Here is a 22,247-nt window from a genome sequence, read left to right as displayed (position 1 = left end):
TCACAAAAGCAGGTAGCATGTCATGGTACGTAGGCGGATGATACGCATTTCCCATGAACTGCGAAGCCCCTTTACGGATAGGCTGAGCCGGGCGGAGAGAGGGCTCCTTAGAATCGCTGGCACTCGCTGAGGAGGGGGCTCCATCTCCTGCGCTAGAGGTCTTGCTGCCCGGCTCAGGAGGGGAGGCGGTCAGAGATGTGGCAGAGGTAATGTTCCTCCCACCGCCCTCCCTCCAACTTGTGACATCTGAAAATGAAATAATACATGTGTGAGAGTGTGTGGGGGCACATGTAAATGGTCATCAAGCAAAGCGTTTCCAGACCCAGAATAACCTGGTGGCTTCGTAATTAAAGTCAGAGGAGAGAAAGAAGAAATCAATGAAAAATGTACAGACATTTCATAGAAGAGACTGGTAGCATCCACTGTTACTAAGGAATTGCCGCAGCAGTGGCTGTGCAAGCTTACACATGCACCTAGCTGTCAATGCGCCCCAATAATGACCTACAACATCTCTGCTATCCCAATAGTGGGTATTTCCTATCAAAAATACTGCTACAGTTACGTGATAGTTTGTGCTAGGGACAAATGTTCATTAGGGAACAGAACTGATACAACCAAACATATTTCATTTGTGTCCCACTGCCCAACATAACCGTCTTCCCTCACACAAAGAGCAATTTTAAAGTCATTATTAGGCAGATGACAGTAAATATTCAGCTGCCTGTCCTGCAGAACTCAGGCACCCAATTTCAGCCCCAAGATTCTGTCGTTATTTGCTGAGCCAAGCAGACCATAGAGGCTTGTAGGACTGACAGACAACATGCAAGAGGAAGCATTTGAAACTACTGCAGACTGGCCTGATGGCCATTTCTCCAAAGTGATCTAAAGGGTTGTGGCTGGCTGGCAGGAAAGCAATATGCTGACATTAACTTACTCTGGGGGCGGAGGCTTGGTCCTGGCCCATACGACAGATCTAAGGCGCCCTTTTCTTTGCCAACCTTGTCCTGCTCGCCAGCTGCTTTCAGCGTCGGAAATTCCTCGGGAGAGAAGGATAACAGTCGGCTTGAGGCCCTTGAACCTGTCGAGGAAATAAGAGCACAACTCAGATAGAACAAGGCTTTTCTGCCCTGCAACAGCCCTGCCTCGTTTGTGATCACCTAGGAACCAACCATAGCACAAAAACGTTTCTCAAGAAAATCTCGGTTTCTAGCACAAACACAAATTATTGCCTGTCTCAGCATTTGCTAACTAGTTAATGACATGCCTGGCTGTGGCTAACATGACAACACACGTCCATACTGAAGTACCTAGCCACTATTAAGGCACGGGTTTCATTTAAATTGCTGTGTTCAACAAAACTAATTAAAGTTCTGCAGCTCCCTGATTATTTTTGTACAGGATGTTCATTCACACTGAACTGGAAATGAAAATGCAGCAAGCTCACTTCAGAAATGCTATGAAGCACTCAACATTTATATTCAGAATCCTCCAACTTTTATTATTTGTCCACTGCAGAATTATGTTGTTATGCTCCCTGCAATGTTCTCTGTGAGAAGTTATAAATAAGCATCAAGTGTTACAATGTGGTACATACACTGCCCTCCTTCACAGCATTAAGATACAGATCACTGACCAAATCTGCCCGGCTTCAGTCGCTCTTCCTGGAGAGTTACCCTGCTGAGTTTCTAGCTATCATAAAATGCAACTCTAAGATGGCTTTTTGTTTGTTATAAAGATGTAATGGTGAGTAGAAAGCAGCGCACCACAATTCATCCTAAACCCATTCGCAAAATTACACTGCGTAGAAGAAAACTGCCAGCATTACAACCATACACAATATTAAAAAACACTTAATCAGAAAGTCATTTTGCAACTAACGCACAGAAATCCTGAGCCTGTTGAGTAGTATGTGCTTTGTTTTGATAACTGTTTCCTTGTACTAAAGGGGCACAGTCCAAATAAAAAGTCCATTTCAAAATTACACACCCCACCTGTGTTTATTAAACACACCGGAAGATCTTTGCCATTTCTGCACCAAAGAGTGAAGCAGAATTGGCCTGTTTAGTCAGTTTCACTTTCTGGAACTCATACATTAATTCAGTGCTGTTGTGTTCATGTTTCCAATACAGGAGAGGATGTGTCAATTAAAAACAAAAAAACAAAAAAACCCAAAACCAATAAAAAAAGCCAAAACAAAATCCAACCTACCATTTTTATTTACAATTTCTTTGAAAATCCGTTTAAAGAAAATATTTCTATCACTTTTTGTAAAAGCACAAAAAACATTTACAGACTACCAAAATTTAGCACATAACCTATTTTAACAGTGTCCCTTTAAATTCTGGAGAGACTGTTTTAAAAAATGTTACTTTGTAACATGTTCATAAATTTTGTTTCACAGCATAGGATCTTGCATGATCAAATTCGTGGTTCTTCATCCCATAGTTGAGAATCGTTTCCCAGTTAAAAAAGTTATACGTAAAAAAGTACTATATGTAGCATTTCCAAACAAACATCTGGGAAAAGTTATCAGTCTTAAAATGTACAACATGGGCTATAACTGAAACATTTATAGTACCAGAGTTCCTAGCTGTACTGCATTATTGCACTGATCTGTCTGAATAGTGAGAATTCTAATAGCATGAACAGCTAAGGTTGACTAGCATTTTTCAGGACGGGGAAGCAAGCTTTTCCCAAACAGATAATGCTGCACAACAGAAGGATTATTTGTGTGCCAGTACCAACGGCATGGAGCCTAATTCCCCAGCATGCACTGCACTGGGATAATTGCAATGCAGTGTAAACATCCTTCCCAGAAGATTCCTTTGGACAGGAAATACATACAGTTTCTGCATTCACACCCCAATTCATAACACACATACCATATTACAGTACAGCAGATTTACAAAATTCTCCCCTTCCCCCAATGCTTCAACAAAAATGACATCTTTAAGGAAGACACAATAACTAAAATAAATGAGCAAATGGGCAAAGATCTCAATCCTTGTTAATACTTGAAACTGTTGCTTTAACTAGACTGTAAATGGAATTGCTCAAAGCAGTTGCAGAACAGGTGCAGAGGACAAGATGACCTAATAAGTCTTTGCAGCCTGATTTCTATGATTGAATTATCCTCTAAATAAGCTCTTCTTAGCCCTGCATGTAGCTCTTTCTGCAGGTTTAAGTAATGTATCTTAACAATGGCCTGATCTACACTGAGTTCTCAAAGCACATTAGCACTTTCTTAGAGGGCAATGTTTGACCACAGTTCTCTAGGAGATACTAATTTGGCCCACAGATTTAAGACCTACCCTACATGGGGTCCATATGGCAACAATCTCAAAGAAAGCGGCAAATAAAAAAAAAAAAAAAAAGATACAAAGGTTAAATACGTATCTATGCTGGTAGTCACTTTAGGCAAGTGTAAGCTTCTGCTTTGATGACTGAGGTTTGAGACAGCTTTCATAAGCTTGTTACATCCATTTTTGCATTCTAAATCTATTTAATTCTTTAGACACTCCCTGCAATTTTATTTGAAGAGCTAGTGGCTCCTGGTCTGTTAAAAGCTCAGTGCCACGGGCCTACGGCTATTCTTTCTGAGCCTTAAATATCAACATTCATGGCAACTACAACCTACATCTTGTATAAAAACAGCCATACTCCCAATCAAACTGAGATGCCAATTTAAGGAGTTAACTTTTCTGCTAAAAATGTTACCTTGGTTTCAGGATCCTCAGTCAAGCAGAAGCCATTAGCAGCATAGACAATAATGACCTCACTGTAGTTATACTAGTGCAAGTTTACCTGTGTCTAGACAAGCCCTTAGACTGGGAGTGCATCATGGAAGAGACCTCATCCTGTGTGTTAATAAAGCAGTGTGCACGTACTTTGCTCCATTATTCATAATCATACTCACCACCTTCTTGTCCTGCTGGCTTTCCATTCAGCTGTGCCCATGACTTTGGTCCACCTGGCACTGAATTTGTACTCTGAAAAAAGAAAAAGATCAGGAGACCCTTGTGAAAGTTCCTCAGCTTCTGGGTGACAGTAAAACAAGACAATGCTATCGTGGTCGGATCTCTGTATCATCCAGATGTTACTAGATCTTGCTAGTGCCCCAACTGAGACCGCCAGCTCTTCCTCTCTGCAACTCCCCCACTCCAATCTATCCAAAATGCTGCAGTTAAAATCCTCTTCCTCGCCCCGACCCTGACATCTCCTGCTTTGGATACTTTCACTGGCTTCCCCGTCTATTTCTTCTGCCTGTTCCCCGTCTGTTCCTCGGCCAAAGTCTTCCTTCTCTGCCACTTTTCCCACACATTCTTCCACTCATCTTTCAGCCGCCTTCTATGCCAAATCTTATGCTTGGAAGACTTTCACTCTCTCATATACACCCAACCCCCTCCCTTCTCCTGCCCTGACTTTCCAAAAATCTCACAGGTTTGGAATTTTTAGCTACAGTAGAAGCTTAAATTCTGCAGCTATAGATGGGTTAGGTCAGAACATTCACTGGCAGGGGAAACATCTCACTTGTCAGGGGATTTTTCAGGCCCTGAGACTCACTGTCACGCGCAACCAAATCACTTCTTATCAAGTGAAACCTTTCGCTAGAAGTAGCAACTGGATCTGTTCTCACCTATCTTTAAATGAGAACCAAAATAAAGTGCCTTAACAAATGCAAATCAAGCTCCTTATATTTCAGCCATTTTCCCTCGGTTTCAGCTAAACACTTCCTACAGATTTGTAAGGTATATAGGAATATGCCTAGACTGATAATTTAACAGCAGCAGAACATTCCAGAGGCACAGTAACTTGGAGTCAAGACAGACTATTGTTAACAAAATTGATCATTTGGGAGCTGCTCTCTGAACTATGATCAGTCAATCTTTAGGCTGCATGGGCCTGGGAAAAATTGAGTAGTCGTCGTCAGCGCCACTTGCACCTACCTCTTGACTGATTGACTGTGTCGGCTTCTGTAAATTGGAGACAGATTTCTGCAAACCCTGCTGCGGCAGCGACTCCTGCGGCTGTGCAGCCGTCACACTGGAACTGGGAAAGGACAACAGAACAACGGAGATTAGGTGGGGTAAAGGAGACAATCAACTCTCGCAATACAGTGGTCCCTCATATGAAGCGTGTGCACTGGCTCAGTACTGATTCAGAGTGCTTCCTGCTGAAAGGAACGAAAAGAGCCCTCAAAATCTGTGGATATCCACGGACCATGTCTGCAGACCGCAGATCGGATTCAGATACAAATTTTGTACACACGCAGGGCTCAATGGATCTAGTAGTCCAACAGTATCCTTAAATCTACATGGTAACCAATCCCACCTGGGGAGAGGTCACTAGTAAAGCCCAAAGAGAATGCTCAGCATGACCCAGTATAATTTCTGTTTCTTCTTTAAGAGGGTTTAGCATAAGAATTGCTCCACTTGCCTCTTTTGGTCTGGCTGATCCTGCTTGTTTGCCCATCCTGTACCGTCCTTGGGTACTATAATGATGTTGGGGTCGTTTCCTTTGTTCTCAGACTTCAAGCTTGGCAAGTTTGCAGGAGGTGGCATGCGCCGGGCAGCAGCAACTTTCCCAAGACTCTGTAAGCCATGTCTAGGAATAACTGGTGAGAAGGACAGCAAGTCATTAAGGGCTAGATTCTGCCACCCTCATTTACTTCAATTAGTGCCTTACCCCTCAAATAGTCCCATTGGGATGAATAGAAGTAAGGTACTACTTAATGAGAGTAAAATCAGATCCTAATCTGCAGAATCACACTGCAACAGCAATGCTAATATGCACTTCTATAATATTAGTACTTCATATTTATTCAGATTCTCTCCTCCAAAAGAACCACTGCAATGCTGTCACCTCTGTGGTGGACTGACAATCAGCTGGCATGTAACCCATACACAACAGTGGGAAGACAGGAGATATTGGCCAAGGACAGAGGCAAAAACCTTCCTCTTATGGAAAGTGTCCTGGGATTATTAGTAACCATGCAGAACAGACAAGTCCTTGGGTTTTTATTTAAAGCTCTAGCCCAAAACCTCACCTAGAAAACCACATAAAACATCAAGTTTATCTTCTCCAGCAGGAAGAAGGGCTCAGTTAACTTTGCTGGGACTGAACCTGTCTTTCTGTTGGATCTCACAGTGCTTTCCAAACAGCGCATTATGTCTCATCACCTATAATCAGGTAGGTAAATAGAATTATCATCTCCATTTCACAGCTAGGTAAAGGCACAGAGACAGTGAGTGGCTTGTCCAAGGCCACATATCTGTAGCACTAGAAATAGAATCCAGCAGTCCTGGATCCAAGTCCCCTCTGCTCTAACCACTAGACCTAGTTTACCAGATTGAAATAATCTTTCTTCTGTCTACTCTTCCATCTCACACTGAGTTCAGAATAAACCCAGCCTGTTAGTTTCAGTTTTCTGACCTCAATATCCCCACTTCTGGTATGTTTTCACTGCAGAGTTCACCTGGGCTCCTAACCCAGCTCCAATCCACACAAAAAAACCTCTAGCCAGAGTTTAGTTTGGTTTACATCCTGGGCTAGCTGTCCTAGGGCGTACGCTAAAACCTGAGTGAGGCTTTTGATCAAACTGGTAACCTGTTCACTTTGCAGTGAGGACACAGGCTAACCCGCTTGAGTGCTGATAGTCCCTCAATGCCTTCCCACAATTGCCTCATGTGCCCAAAGAACCGACAAGTTCTCCCACAACTAACTGGGAAAGAACCATAAAAATACAGGACTGGATGAGACCTCAAGAGGTCATCTAGTCCAGTCCCCTGTGCTCAGGCAGGATTAAATATACCCAGACCACCCATGACAGGTGTTTGTCGAACCTTCTTAAAAACCTCCAATGACAGGGATTCCACAACTTCCCTTGGTAAACTATTCTTGTACTTAACCATCCTTAGAATTAGAAAGTTTTTCCTAATATCTAATTTAAATCTCCCTTGCTGCATATTAAGCCAGTTATTTCTTGTCCTACCTTCAGGGGACATGAAGAGCAATTTATCACCATCCTCTTTATAACAGCACTTAACAAATGTGAAGATTATCATTAAGTCCCCCTTCAGTCTTCTTTACTCAAGACTGAACATGCCCAGATATTTTTAACCTTTCCTCATAGGTCAGGTTTTCTATACCTTTTATCAATTTTGTTGCTCTCTTCTGGACTCTCCCTCTTTGTTCACATCTTTTTTAAAGTGTGGTACACAAAACTGGACAAAATACTCCAGCTGAGGCCTGACCAGCACTGAGTAGAGCGGGACAATTGCCTCCTGTATCTTACATGCAACCATCAGAGTGCAGCAGCTTACTGTAGCAAAGAACCACGGGTAGCGACATACACAGGAGAGTGTAGCACCAAGGAGGACATATTAACTCAAGTTTGGCTTTGTAGTGTGGCTGCTCACACGCAGGTGCCAGTCAACTGAGTTAACACTGCAGTGAAGACACACCCTGCAAGAGACACATTGACTAGCTTGTCTCTGGCATTTCTTACCTGTAGTTCTGATAGCTTCTATTGACTTTCCTTTATACTTATCAAACAGGCTGAGAGTCGAGTACTTGCTTTTCCCATCCTTTCCCTTGGTTATTTGCCCCAAACGATCGGACATTGCGATGAAATGTCATCTAGTAAGGAAATTTCTGTGCGCCGCTTCTGATCTGCCTTTTAATGAGAGAGAGTCGGGGAAAAAAGCATCAAACCAATTATTTATCCTTTGATAAGTGAAAGTACAGAATATCCAACATAATAGTCGCTAGGACTCAGTGGGAAACAAGATAAACTATGACACTTTAATCTCTCACTTTGTAGTTACGCCTGGGGGAATTCTGCACAATGCAGAATTCTGAAGAAATTCACGTTGTACGTGCAGAATTCCCTTTTCCCCAAAGAAATGGGCTGCTGGGGGGAGGGAGAGGGAGCTAGAGGGTTCCTGGCAGCTGCTGTTCCAAGCTTGCCCTGAGGGAAGGAGAGGGTGGTGCACAGGAAACTCTGTGCAAGCCTGGGACTGAGCATCAGGCTGTTTCTCCTTCTGGATCCCTGGGCTCAGGTGTCTGGGGAAGGGGGGGCCCTGAGGCTGGGCTCTGGGGAGGAGGGGGTTCAGGTGTTTTGGCTGGGAGGGACCCCAAGGGGGGGGAGGGGTTGTGGGTGTCTGCCCCCCCATGAAACAGGAACTGGGTTGTCACAGGCGTTTCTTTAACTCTCTACCCCTGGGGGAAATTGTGTGTGTCTGTGTAGTGTTACAGACATACTTGCGGACAGGTATTTTGAAATAAATTACCACAATAACTGAAACTGGCGTGATTATGTAGTGTTATTTTGACAACTAAAATTTGCAGAATTTTAAAATATTGTGTGCAGCATTTTAAATTTTTTGGCACAGAATTCCCCCAGGAGTATACAATGCAAGCTTTTGGGCTTCAAGAGAATTTATTACAAAAGGTTTAAGGATATCAGTTGAACACCACTGAAAGGACATGAGGAATAAGCAACATAACTGAAAGTTCAAACCTTTATGGAAGATTTAGAAAACTCTATAAGCAACTCTAAGTACATTCAAGTTCATGAAATTTTTTTGAAGTAAAAAGGTGATTTTTGCATCAAAATAAACACATGAGTAATTATTAAGATAAAGATATACAACTCCAGGAACAAGCTTTTCCTACAATGCACATGTGCCCAGTGACCACCCCTTGACAATGTACCTTCATTTATTTAAACAGTCACATTCTGAAAGAGATTAATTACTTTTGGTAGAAGAACATAGGAAGAGACAATCAAGAGTGAAGCCTTCCCTTAAAAATGAAGTCTACTACTTCAGAAGTGTCCTAAGTATCAGAACTACTAAAGAAAACCAACGAAAAAGTTAGACAAGGTGGGTGAGGTAGTATCTTTTATTAGACCAACTTCTATTGGTGAGAGAGAGAAGCTTTCAACAGAAGTTGGTCCAATAAAGGACATTTCTCTCTGCATTTGAAATATCGATTTAGCTTAGTGAGAATCATAAAATGTAAGAGAGCAAAAAGGTTCATTAGATCAAGTCTATCGTTTGCCAGGGAAGGATGATGTACCCAGAAAACCAGTCTAATGGATGTTAGTGATGTTGTCAGACTAATTTTAGGCCACAAATTGAGGTTTTGCAAAAAGAAACAGATTTTGAAAAGTTAAGCTAGACCCTTAGGTTTAATAAAATTTAAGATCAGAGAAGTAATCTTTAAAACGGACAATAAAACTAAGCCAAATATCTAGTGAAAACAGGCTTGGTTTCTTTTCTTTTGGATTTAAAATGTTCCTCTACAGTGTTTGGAACTTTTAATGTTGCAGCTTTGTTCTACTGCACGAGAAACAAAAAGTGAAAATCATCAGAGACTGCTGATTTGACAGAAATATATTAGGTTACATTGTCCAGGCTGAGTTCAGAGTTCAAATTAAACAAATAGCATCAATTATGGAAAGTACATATATTATTTTAATATTTTGTTGTAATAATCTAAAGTGACTACAGAGAAAATGCAATTATAATGTGCTTTCAGAGCTGACAGAATAATTGATAAACTGTCATTTTATATGCATTTTAAAGAGTCAAAACCCATTTCTCTTGAGCCATTTTTATACCAGCCCCTGATGTCTGAGTATCCTCCTTCCTAGCCAGCAGATGGAGACGGGGGAATTTGAAGAGGTGCCAATCCATGGTAATTTTAAATTGATTCTTCCAAAGCAATAATTGCCACTAAAACTAATTAACTACAATTTGGAACCAAAACACAAAATATAACAAATCTGGCAAACAACAACTCAGGTGGAAGGGTTAGTATGGAAAAGCTGATCATAAACACAGTTACTGGATAAAAATGTTCACTTTCTCATTATTGTAGCCATGTTGGTCCCAGGATATTAGAGAGACAAGGCGGATGAAGGAATCACTAGTTCTGAAAGAGACTAGCCTCTGACCACAGGCAACAACTTCCACTAGTAATCCCTTATCAAACATTATTTCTAGGTAAGAGGATAAATTCACCACATATTATATACAAAATAAGCATAGGCCACACACATTGAACACAACCAGTTTGATACTGTGCTGCCATTTGTCTCTAGGCTAGCAAAGCATATCTAACAACAGCAGCCAGGAAGCAAATTTGTGACCAATAAAACTGGCATTACAGGCTGAATGACAGTGCTGCCAGGTTTAAATCCTAGGCTGGAGCTTTGGACTCAGCACGCTTAGTCTCAAGAAGGTGGGAAGAACTTGGTACCACCCAGCAACAACTTCCACTGGCTGATGGAGGAACAATGACATGCTCTGAAAGGAGTCCCATGCAGTCCTCACAGACAGACTGATGGGGCTGCAGGGTGGGGCCTTGCACAGACAATGAGGCTTAAAGACAATCTTGGGACACATTCTCCTCTGGCATAGCAGGCACATCTTTGGCACCTTCTCTGGTTCAGTATTTTCTCAGACGTTCATCTTTTGCCAAAGAAAACAATCACAGAATCATAGAATATCAGGGTTGGAAGGGACCTCAGGAGGTCATCTAGTCCAACCCCCTGCTCAAAGCAGGACCAATCCCCAATTTTTGCCCCAGATCCCTAAATGGCCCCCTCAAGGATTGAACTCGCAATCCTGGGTTTAGCAGGCCAGTGCTCAAACCACTGAGCTATCCCTCCCCCCCACTCAAAGCAGGACCAATCCCCAGTTTTCGCCCCAGATCCCTAAATGGCCCCCTCAAGGATTGAACTCACAACCCTGGGTTTAGCAAGCCAATGCTCAAACCACTGAGCTATCCCTCCCCTGACAATGGTCCCTCCCTTATTTCCACAGTATTTTATTAGTAGGACAGGCATGAAAGAGGAAGGGAGAACTGTGTCCTTAGTGTGGAGGGCAGTATGGTGCTGGACTGAGGATAATGTTTTCTGTTTGCTCTGGCAGAGCTGTAGGGAGCCCTGTGACTGGAGTAGAAGAAGAGGCGATGCTGTAAATCAGGACTGTGGTGCACTGGCAATGCTTTGTGGGACCCCGGGACTATTTTAGCAGGCGTGTTGGAGATCAGGATTGAGGTGTATTAAAGCAAAACCCTCTGAGGTGGAAGTCTGCTAAACACCTGTCCACTCTGCTGCTTAGGTATCAATCCTTCACTTTAATGAGAGCAATAACGTTTTTCAAACCCATTTAGAATTTTAAAATGGTAAGGGGGGGGGGGGGGGGGATATTAGCTGGTTTGGGAGTTGGCTGCTTAACAGAAAAACCCTGCGTTCCTGAAAGTCAGCATGCAAACAGATATCAGGGTAGATCTGCCAAAGAGAAACCCTAGCAACGAGTTATGTAACTGAGTCTTAGCTGCCTCTTGATCACATCTCGTATCATTAAAAAGGATGAAGGAGGAACCAACAACCACTTCAAAGCAGAGAACTTAGGGGCATGCTAGGAAAAGCCTGTTGTCAAGCCTTATGGTGCAACCACAGTCAGAATCTCGACAAGTGACATTTACAGAGTACTTTGTACTTACTGTAACGACTTTCAGCTGAGATCTCAAACCAACCTTTGCAAAGTGCTAAGTATCATTAACCCTGGTTTCAGAGTAGCAGCCGTGTTAGTCCGTATCCACAAAAAGAACAGGAGGACTTGTGGCACCTTAGAGACTAACAAATTTATCTGAGCATAAGCTTTTGTGAGCTACAGCTCACTTCATCGGATGCAACCAGAACAGAAAATAGGGGCCCAGAGCAGTGAAAGGACTTAACCAAGGTAACACAGCGAGCCAATGGCAGAACTGGGAACAGAATCCCATTCTCCTGACATCCAGACCTTTGCTGTAACCACTGACCACACTGCCTCCCCTCTTATTGTAAGTGACCCTGCTACAGGACAGCTGCTGATCTGAACAAAACTGACAGGCATTCCATCTAAAACAGAAGACAAACACCGACCCTCAGACCTTAAGGTCTGTGCAAAGGCCATAGAAAGTATTTTTGCCCACCTACCCTGCTAAATTCTTCTTCTGGTTCGGCTCACCCAGCTGGGTCCTCTGCTGTACTTTGGAAAGAGTGCACCTGCCTGTAACTCCAAAAGCTACCTTGAGACAACTGTATTTTCCAATCAGACAGACAGACTTGGGATCCAGACAGGCATCTTAAAAGATTTCCCAGCCTGGTGGACTGAAGCTCTCCCATATAAAATCCAAACACATGAAGAAATGAATTACCCTCCGGTATGGTTATTAAAACACATGCTGCAGCCAGCTGGCACCTGCTGATTGCAACACCTGAAAGCTGGCTGCCTGACTATAGCCCTTTACTTTGGCCTCTGCTTGGGGCCATTAACGTAGGATACAGTAGTTACAATGAACTCAAGATCTCAAAACACCCACATTTCCCTACTCTAATATCTAATCTTGAGGGAAAAAAAACCATTTTATTGGATGGTCTTGCTCAGAAAGACTGTAGAAGCCAATTAAATAATTATATCTGTGTTATATATCCCTTTCCTTTATCCTCTGTGTTTTGTCTATTTAAATCACAAGGTCTTTGGGGCAGAGGCTGTCTATTAGTGTATTTGTACAATGACTAGCACAGTGGGCCCCTACTTTTGCTTGGCCCCTATGCACTTCTGTAATACAAATAATAAATGATAATAATAGACTACAAAATCCCAGTGTCACAACAGAAACAGAACACTCTGTTAGATGTCTGTCTAAATCAGGGCTCCCCAGGCTTCAAACAGTTACACCAAACTCAGATCACTAGATGAAAACCTGTGCTGTACCAGCCAGCAATCTGGCCAGCAACCAGCCTTAAACACGGCGTTCAGCATCCAGGCACCAGTGCTGCCTACTTCCCATTCCACTGAGCGTGTTCTACCCAACTAAGGTAATGATGCTGCTTTAAATCACAGAACATGCAAGACACTGAAGTTGAGGTGTGGGCCACCAGTAGTTCTGATCGCGACTGACTTTCCTTTATACTTATCAAAACAGGCCGAGAGTCGAGTACTTGCTTCTCCCATCCTTTCCCTTGGTTACTTGCCCCAAATGATCGGACACTGCGATGAAATGTCATCTAGTAAGGAAATTTCCCCAGCTGGGGGGAACTTGTCATGAAAGTGCCAGCACTAAAAGCTTGATCTGTTGGTGCTGAGAAACCTCTGGGCTGAAAACAAAGCCAATGAGCAACATTCTTGCCATACAGAAGTGTCTGGTGGGCTTTTTGTGAGCACCTGTATGAGGAAGACTGAGCTGCTGAGGTTTAATTCACTACATCTCAATAGGATGGAATACCTGGAAGTTAGCATGCCTCATTTGAGCAAACAGATTTATGGAAGGTATTGCACACTTTCAATTACTTTCAGACACACCACCAAGTTCTAAACCAGCGTTTCTCAAATGCGGCCACCAGAGGCTTTTCTTGCGGCCACAGCCTCCTGGGCAGTGATTGAGGGCGGGAGGGAGGAGGGCAGTGGCTTCTCTCCCGGGGCTGCCAGCAGGGGTTGGTTCCTGACCTCCTCTGGAGCCACAAATGCCAGAGGAGCAGGCAGCTGGTGAGAGTTCCCCACCTTCCGGCTTCAGCCCTGGAGTGGTGGGCATCAGGCTCCGGCCGCAGGGCATCAGGCTTCGAGCTCCAGTCCTGGGGTCTTTCCCCTCCCACCCCCCAGGCTCCCACTGCCTCCCTACCCTCCTCTCCATCCACAGCTTAATTTGTCCCCTGGCTTGCCCCGCGGGGCTGCATAAGTCTCCTGTGAAAAGCGGTATTTGTATGTTTGTTAATATCACTTTTCACTGCCTCCCAGCTAACTAGTAAGTCTGCTGTGAAAAGTGATACATACAAATAACAGTTTTCACAGCAGCAGCCTTACTAGCTAGCAAGTCTTTAAAAAAAGGGGGGTGGGGGGGCAGCCAAAAAAGTAAAAGAAACCAACATAAAGACAAGAATGTGCAAAGCACCTTATTTTGTTTCTATTCTGTTTAGGTCAAGTAAAGAATAAAGACAACTGTACATTATTTTTATTATTACTGTCTGCAAAAAAACCTACATAAATAAATTACAATGATTTGGACTTGGATATGTGCATATTTATTTGCTTTTCCTGAAGTTAATTAAATATTTTAGGAAAAATTGTCAGAGCAGCCACCAGCAAGAGTTGGTGGTCACACTCTGAGGCCACCAAAAAATTTCTTGTGAGAACCCCTGTTCTAAACTATTTATAATCACACAAGAAAAGGACCTGGACATCAGGACACTTCAACAAAGACCTCTACTTGGTTTACAACACTGATCATAAAACCTAGCATAAGGAATGGGATAGAGAATAATACTGAAAACATTACAATGTCACTATACATCTCAACTGTATGACCTGACTTGGAATACTGCCTGCAATATTGGTCACCATAGCTCAAAAAGGATATTGCAGAAATGAAGGCGGCTTAAATGTGACCAATCAAAATGATTTAGAGGCACTCTGTATGATGAGTGATTGAAAAGACTGGGACTGTTCAATTCAGAGAGGAGATGTGACAGAGGTATACAAAATAACAGATAGTACAGAAAAGGTAAATCGGGTGCTCCTAATTACCCTCTCTCATAAGGCACATAAGTGCCTGGGGACAGCCAATGAAACTCAAAAGCAACTAACTGAAAACTGATAAAAGGAAATACCTTTATACACAATGCATACCTAACTTTGCAATTCACTGCCACAAAATAATAAAGATAATAGATTAGTGGGATTAAAAAAGGATAGACATTGATATTGTTAATGAGGACATGCATAACAACATCTGTTTTGTTTTGTGTGTGTTTTTTTTTTATTTGTTTGTATAAAGCAGCATGTAAATCCTCATGTTTCATGACAACTGAGGGCATCAGGAACAAAACTCCCTTATGAGCAAATGACTCCATCGTTGTTCACCATGGGATTTCTTGCACTTTCCTCTGAAACATCCATTACTGGCCAATGTCTCAAACTTGTGACTGAGAAGAGAAGTCTGTGTGCATGGATTCACAGCCCACCTTCCACCTGAGCAATAAAGGGTTACTTGTGCAGACTGAAGAGTCTGGCAGGGGAGCATGCCAATATCTATACAAAAAGCACAGCAGGTCCATTAGTAACCTCTGAGGATCCTGCTTCTCCACAAGGACTAGACAGACAGTATTATACATGGGAAGGCCCTGGCCTCCAGTAATTGAGGGCTAAGATGAAGAGGAAAAGCTAGGTAAATCCAGCCTGTGAGTTGGTCTGTAGCTCATGCAAAGAAAGAGGTGCATACAAGATCCTGAGATAGATATTTCAAGGTCCATCCTTCCTTCCCTGAGAGCAATCAGTCAGGAACTCAGGTTATGGTACACTACTGAGCAGATGCCAGCATAGCTCTGTAGTGTAGATGCAGCATATGCCAAAAGAAGGAGTTCTCCAAGAATAAGAACACCATCTCCCCAAACAATGTTAGCTACACCAACAGAAGCCCTCTTCCGCACTGGGGGCTTTGTCTGCATAGCGAGGTTTCTAAGGAGTGTGTTTTTTCCCCCCCATACACCCTGACCAACAAAGCTAAGCTGGTACAAAAGTGTAGACCTGGACCAGTCTTCAGTTTTGCAGGGAAAAAGAACTAGTGTCCTGCACTAAGAATTTCATGCTTTAAGGAATGAGCTAGTTATCCGAGAGTCAGGAAAGGGGGACTCCTGCCCTCTAATTTCAGTTGGGCAGATACATTACAGGGGTTTCACGTTACTCTGAAGCATCAGGAATTGGCTACTGCTGGAGGTGGGATGTCTGATAAAATGGACCAATTTAGCAGTATCTGCAAATGTCAGTAACATGCTGTTTATGTCCTCATCTAGACAGTGAAGACGTTAAATAAAACTGGACCCGACAACAACCTCTGACAAATCTTATTCACATAAGAAACATTACTAGGCTAGAAGCTGTGACTTCCTGAAACCACCTGATTAGTGCAAGCTAGCAAGGCCCAAATAGAAACAAATGCAACAAGCACACATTTCACATTCAGAACTCAAACCACAAAGGACAGAGTAGCTCAGTCAAGTGAGAACCACCTGTGACTTCCTCAAGTCAGACCTATCACCCTCTTCCTTTTGTACCTGGGGAAGTGACCTAGGGTTTTGCAAGCTGTCTTTAAAGCACAAAGAAGAGGAGTGTTATTTAAGTGCAAATGTTTACACTTACAATTGTATGTATGCTCTGAGCTCTCTCAAAGCTAACACCTGGAGGACTCAGCACAGGTACTACTGTATTTTCTAAAAGTCATTTGCCTTCCATCTTGCCCTGCTGAAACTCCTGAGACAGCTGAACACCCAGGGAAGAGCTCATGGAGATGCAACAGCCTCACTCCCTCAGCACCAAAAGGACAGGACGTCTCATGATTAAACAAATTAAAACCAAGCTGAGCACCTCCTGTATTTATAAGCTTCTCCCACACAACCTATTAGGATGGAGTCACCGTACTTTAACCCCAGATTTCACATGGGCTATAGAATATTTTTAATTAGGTATCTAGGTATTTGAACATTTCAATAACAAACAATATTTAGCTCTTATTGGAATCTCAAGTGATGTACAGAGGAGGGTTAGTATCATTATCCCTTGGGAAACTCAGGCACAGAGGGAAGTGTTGTGTGATCTTGGGCAAGTCACTTCAGTTGCAGAAGGAAGAGAGTTCAGGTCTCCTGATTCTCACTACAGTGCCCCTTCCAAAGGACCTTAAACACTTATAGTTTTATAAATAATATCACGCTAACTGTTCACTGCTGAGGCCTCAGAAGCATGGGGACTATTGGGTAGGAAAGAAAAGGAGAAAAATCCATGAAGGAGCAATGGTTGTAAAGAAAAACGGAAGAGGAGAGAAATACTGAGATAGTAGTTCTGTTGTGTATCTGACAACAATGTCCTTCAGAAGAGAATCACACTGTATGAAAATCTAAAATAGAGACAATGGGCCAAAGCCTGCTCCTCTTCCCCATGCAAGTAGCTCACTGAAGGCAGCAGGAGTGCTCCCATAACTAAAAGTGAGCATGAACTGATCTCAAGTTATAACAGGTGCACAATTGCTCAGGTTGTTACACCTATCATCAACTCAGAGTCACAGAGTGATTTCCACGACTGACAAGTCAACTTTAAAAATGCAATAATTTAAGCTAATAAATTCTCCCAGTCTGCCACATGGAGCCCACATTTCCTTCTACTTTAAAATCATTACAGAGAGAGTCTATCCAGCTAAGTAACCCAGGTGCTTTATGATAAAACTGGTCTACTTAAGTAACTGAATACACAAAATAACATCTCCAACATCAAAACACAAATAAAGCCCATGCACTAGCTAAAGCCCTATGGAGGCCTTGAATGTAGCGTCCATAATATTCATTTGTACATGCAGTGTCACCTTGGAGATCTTGATACATGCTGAAGACCAGAGGGATGAGGTACCAGTCTGTAAGTACGGCAATATATTGAGGTGGGTGGGAAAAGAGGAAGCATTCACTTAACCTAGGGAAGAGCATGTTTTGAAGACAGACAAGCCACACTCCAATAATTGCACTTATGGCATAAAGAGAGAAATAAAACCGATATAATGAGATTTCAGAATTGTCACTCTGAAGCCTAGAATGTCGTAAGTCAATGTGAAGTGATGGAAACAGCTACAAGCATAGCGGACAGCTCTTTTTGTTCAGAATAGTTTAAGTCTAATTTTTAAAGTTCTCAGCTCCCCCCACCCAACTTTATGAATTACTACACCCATGGGACAGCGCAAATTTTAGCTAGTAGTAAACTAATAAAACACAACTCTTGATGCGTCTTTCAGTAGGTGACAAGCCTGGAAATTTATCACGTATGACACTAGCACACATAGGGGTTGGGACAAATGGGAAAGGGATCATTAGAGGCCCCACAAAATCAATTTGGTTTCTCTGCACACAACTGAGGTAGGATTTTGGGAGTCCGTGTCAAGGATATGATCCACCACTCCTATAGACCAAAGAGCTCAGCTTCACAGGATTTGGATATTAGGTACCCTACACCTCTCCACCCTCTCAGGCTGTCTCCTGACTATACTGAATTGGCTTACACTCTGGTTATCTTCACAACCATAATGACTAAAGACAAAAAAAGAAAGTTTCAAATCCGCAGAGATTAAAGGCCAACTCCCCAACAAAAATACATACAAGGGAAAGTTTCTTACTTGTCATTGCTGAGTGGATTTGTTAAGCCCCTGTTGATTTGAATATAAAATCATCTCCACAGGAAATGGTGGGAGTCCCATTGCCGACCACCTTTAGAACTAGACAGGACAACGTACTAGTACGTGTACTGTAGGGAACAATACTGCACTGGCAAGGAGATGAATAAATCATTCTCTATATCAACTTTTTCTTGTTTCCCACATTCATCAAATCTGTTGAAACAATTGGGTCAAACTACAAATAAAATTCACAACAATTCAGGCAAGTTCGTAGTTCAAATACTACAGTATCTGAGATGTAAGTTCCTAAAAAAGTATTTCTAATCCTTTCCCTTTTAAAAAAAATACCATTATAATACCGCATTTCACCCCACAGTTGGTTTACATGTAGCCAGTTATTCAAAACACCTGGCTGCACTGGATATGCATATTGAGGTCCATGGGAAATTAGAGCAGATTGATTTAAATTAACAAGCTTTAAATCATCAAGTAAGAAACCTCCATTTCAATCACTGATTTTGTGTTTTTAATTTGTACTTTTCAGTTATTTTCCTGAAGAAAGGTTGATTCTCACTGGCTGGTGACCATTAAAACATATTGATTTGCAATTAAATATAGCCTTCATGATAAATTTGGTATTGCTTTTTGCTAACCAGCAGGACATACTATATGTATATACTTTTATTTAAACAACCATATAGCTTAACTTACATTTATTCAGAGTCTTAATTTCTATATATTTTATATCGTTAGAAAATGATGAATGATGCATTTCTTATTTACTAAATGATGATTAACATATATTTAAAAAGCACTTATTTGTTTTAACTAAAATTACCTTAAATGAGCTGGATATATAATAAAAAACAGTTTATCAAAAGTTTATCAAAATATGTTTTGTACTTAAAACTAATTATTAAAAAAAGGAAGTATTATTGGTAATTAGCTAACTAAACTGATTATCTCTGGTCACCATGTCACCAGGGGTCACCCAATGAAATTAATAGGTAAGCAAGTTTAAAACACACAAAAGCAAGTACTTCTTTACACAAAGCACAGTCAACCTGTGGAACTTGTTGTCAGGAGATGTTGTGAAGCACAAAACCATAATGGGGTTCAAAAAGAATTATGTAAGTTCATGGAGGACAGGTTCATCAATTGCTATTGGCCAAGATGGTCAGGGATGCATCCCGATGCTCTGGGTGTCTGAAGCTTGGAGTGGATAACAGGGGATGGATCACTCAACGATTGCCTGTTATGCTCATTCCCTCCGAAGCACCTGGCATTGGCCACTTTTGGAAGACAGGACACCTGGCTAGATGGACCATTGATCTGACCCAGGATAGCCATTTTTATGTTCATGTCCTTCAAGATTTTAGAACTAGAAGATCTCATCCTTTCATGCCTAGTTTGTATTCATAGTTGGAAGAGAAAACAAACTTTCTTTCTTTTTCAATTCCCAGTTTCTCAACTTTGAATGAATTAGCCATTGAGCTGAACTAGTTATATAAACTAAAATGAACCAATTATTCTCTCTGCACCTCCAAAAGAGGCTACTGCTGTCAAAGACTGGTTTAGCACTTCAGCAAACTCTGGGCGCCAGGTACTTAACCAGTGACTTCTTCCACCAGTTCACTGGTTTGACTTTCCTTAAAATTTGGTAGCAAACATATACTGCTTAATAATTTTGTTTAATTTAGATGATGTTAGTAGATTATAATAAAGTAAAGCCTTAATAAAAGTTGTCCATTTCAAATTTAATTTTAAATTTCAACTTTTTTTAAACTTGAAAATTAAAAATAAACTTGAATTTCATTTAAATTTAAAAAAATCCAATTTAAATTAAAAATTAATGATTGACTTTTATCAAGCATGAATTAGAGAAAGTGCTTAATAGGGAAAAGGCAACAAACACAAGGAAGTAAGTGATCATATTATAGTGTGAGTAGCACTTTTAACGTGCTTGGAATAATGAAAAGCCCTGCTTAGGTCTTCTGAAAAGCAGCTGTGTTCTGTATGCAGGACGTTTGGACTGAGCACTGCGGGACAGGAAGTGAGAAACATCTCACCCATATATTCATACTTCTCATGTGTGGATTTACAAAACACTTTACAAAGGCGTGTAAGCATCCTATCAACTTTACAGATGGGAAAACTGAGAGGATCTAAGTCAGTGGTTCTCAAAGCCGGTCCGCCACTTGTTCAGGGAAAGTTCCTGGTGGGCCGGGCCGGTTTCTTTACCTGCCTCGTCCGCAGGTTTGGCTGCACTCATCAATACACTGCCCTCAGTATTTGGTATAATCATGTGGCATGATAAAATGCTATATTTCGCTTGAATACAGAACAATAACACAGTTAGCACAGTATCATGGGCGCACTCATCAATGACCGGCAGGAAACTGCCCCTGGTTAGTTGGGGGCCTAATATTCAGTTTTTCCAAAAATTAAGCTTCTTGACCCTTATGGCTATGAAGAAAACCCTCCAGAATACGACTTGATGGGGCATTGCTTTTCTGTAAATTCAGAAAAGCATAATGAACCAGAGACATGTGAACTGCCTAGGCCCAAATGCTGGCACAGCAGGAGATAAATCCTTCCTCCCTGCCCCCCAGCCCACTCCAGGACTGCTACTCCAGCCTCAAGACTAGAGTAGCCTATTGCACATTTGCACCTGCCCTTATTCCACACATAGGTGGAGATACCTGACAAATCTACATAGCAGCAGCCCTGGCACTAAATCCCCACTGTAGAAAGGCATGCAGGAAGCTCATGAACAGTATGTGACACATACATATCGAAAGCAAGCTTCCTAAACCCTGTCCCGAACTACTCCTTGCGGTAGATCTATCCCAGCTCCACTGGAAAAGAGTCCTGTGCAACTACACAGGAGGATTCCCCCATATGGGTTAACTCTGCAGTCTGTTAGCTTTACTGCTATAGATCTGAAACTCCTGGGAGGCTTCAAACATCCCCTTCCAGCCAACCACAAGCCCTGTTACTCATGTCAAGCATCAGCATACAATAGAGTAAGTCTTCCTGATAGTGACAATGGATGATTTGTCAAGAGCTACCAGCTCATCTCCCTATCAGAAAGATTTCCCAGAGTCCCCCACCTTAATTTCATCCCATAGCTCCAAATTATTCCCTTATGTACCACCCAAAAGAACTCCTTTTTCTCTTTGATTTTTACATCCTTCTGATAACTTTGTAATCACCTTTTCTCACACTCAGTCAAGGTGTGGCCCTTTTAATCTTTCCTCCTAAATCAATGCCTGCAGCCTTTTCAGAGTTTTTGTTGCTCCCTTTAATTGGTCAACACTTCCCTGGTAATACAGGTGCTCAAAATTGGACACTATATTCGAGATGCAGTTGCACCAGAGTCACAGGGGATGATGATCACCTCCACATGCCTCTGCATTTGCAGCTCCAAAATTACACTAGTTTCCTTGCTGTCTTGTACCTATAGATCTTTTAGCACAGCAACTCAAGAGATTCCAGCCCCCTCCAGTTCCACAGTCAAATACAAAAGCACTGTTGTTAGTGGAAAAGGCTCAGGCTACTATAGATGTGGTCTTACAGCTTCCTGACAAATTCAAGTTTTACACATACAAACCTAACAATTTTAATGCAAAACATACAGCTCCCTTATCTTTGCACCAGCATGACTAAAACCGATTTCCTAATCTAAACCTACATGTACACACACACAGAGCTCTTGAATGCTACATAAGAAGTTTCTGACAATCTCTCATAATGAAACCAAGTCATGTTTCAGTGAGTTATAACATTATATTATAGCTCTCTGCTTTATCCACATTTATTCTTCTCTGGAAAAAGTTTTTATCCAAACAAACTTGTGTTGCAGTCACAAATCTGCAGACATCTTCCACTGGAAGAAACTTTTGGTAGTGGATTATGTTGGTTTTAGTAATGAAAAGTCAGTTTATTTCAATAGCTATCCAAAAAGTTGTTCTTAGGAAGAAGAGATTTACAATTCACCAGCTTTTACCTGTTCAGAATGTTTCTATGTGGCCATGACACAATTA

General features: G+C 41.8%; 1 protein-coding gene across 12 annotated transcripts in view; it reads right to left on the bottom strand.

The window, feature by feature from the left end:
* Positions 1 to 22,247, bottom strand: part of PRRC2B (proline rich coiled-coil 2B) — a 69,313-nt gene that overhangs the window by 42,945 nt on the left and 4,121 nt on the right. For all 12 annotated transcript variants that reach the window (XR_005222560.2, XM_027823531.3, XM_027823532.3 and 9 more), the window contains exons 2-7: positions 7,508 to 7,675; positions 5,437 to 5,614; positions 4,947 to 5,049; positions 3,917 to 3,989; positions 935 to 1,078; positions 5 to 246 (exon numbers count right to left, since the gene is read on the bottom strand). Coding sequence is in view for 11 of the 12 variants with exons in the window: in XM_027823531.3 (XP_027679332.2) it covers positions 5 to 246; positions 935 to 1,078; positions 3,917 to 3,989; positions 4,947 to 5,049; positions 5,437 to 5,614; positions 7,508 to 7,622 (855 nt within the window). In the remaining variant the exon portion in view is untranslated. The remainder of the gene's footprint in view (positions 1 to 4; positions 247 to 934; positions 1,079 to 3,916; positions 3,990 to 4,946; positions 5,050 to 5,436; positions 5,615 to 7,507; positions 7,676 to 22,247) is intronic.

This window comes from Chelonia mydas, chromosome 16, assembly GCF_015237465.2.
Source record: "Chelonia mydas isolate rCheMyd1 chromosome 16, rCheMyd1.pri.v2, whole genome shotgun sequence".
Lineage (NCBI taxonomy): Eukaryota > Metazoa > Chordata > Testudines > Cheloniidae > Chelonia > Chelonia mydas.
This window is presented reverse-complemented; position numbering and strand designations above follow the sequence as displayed.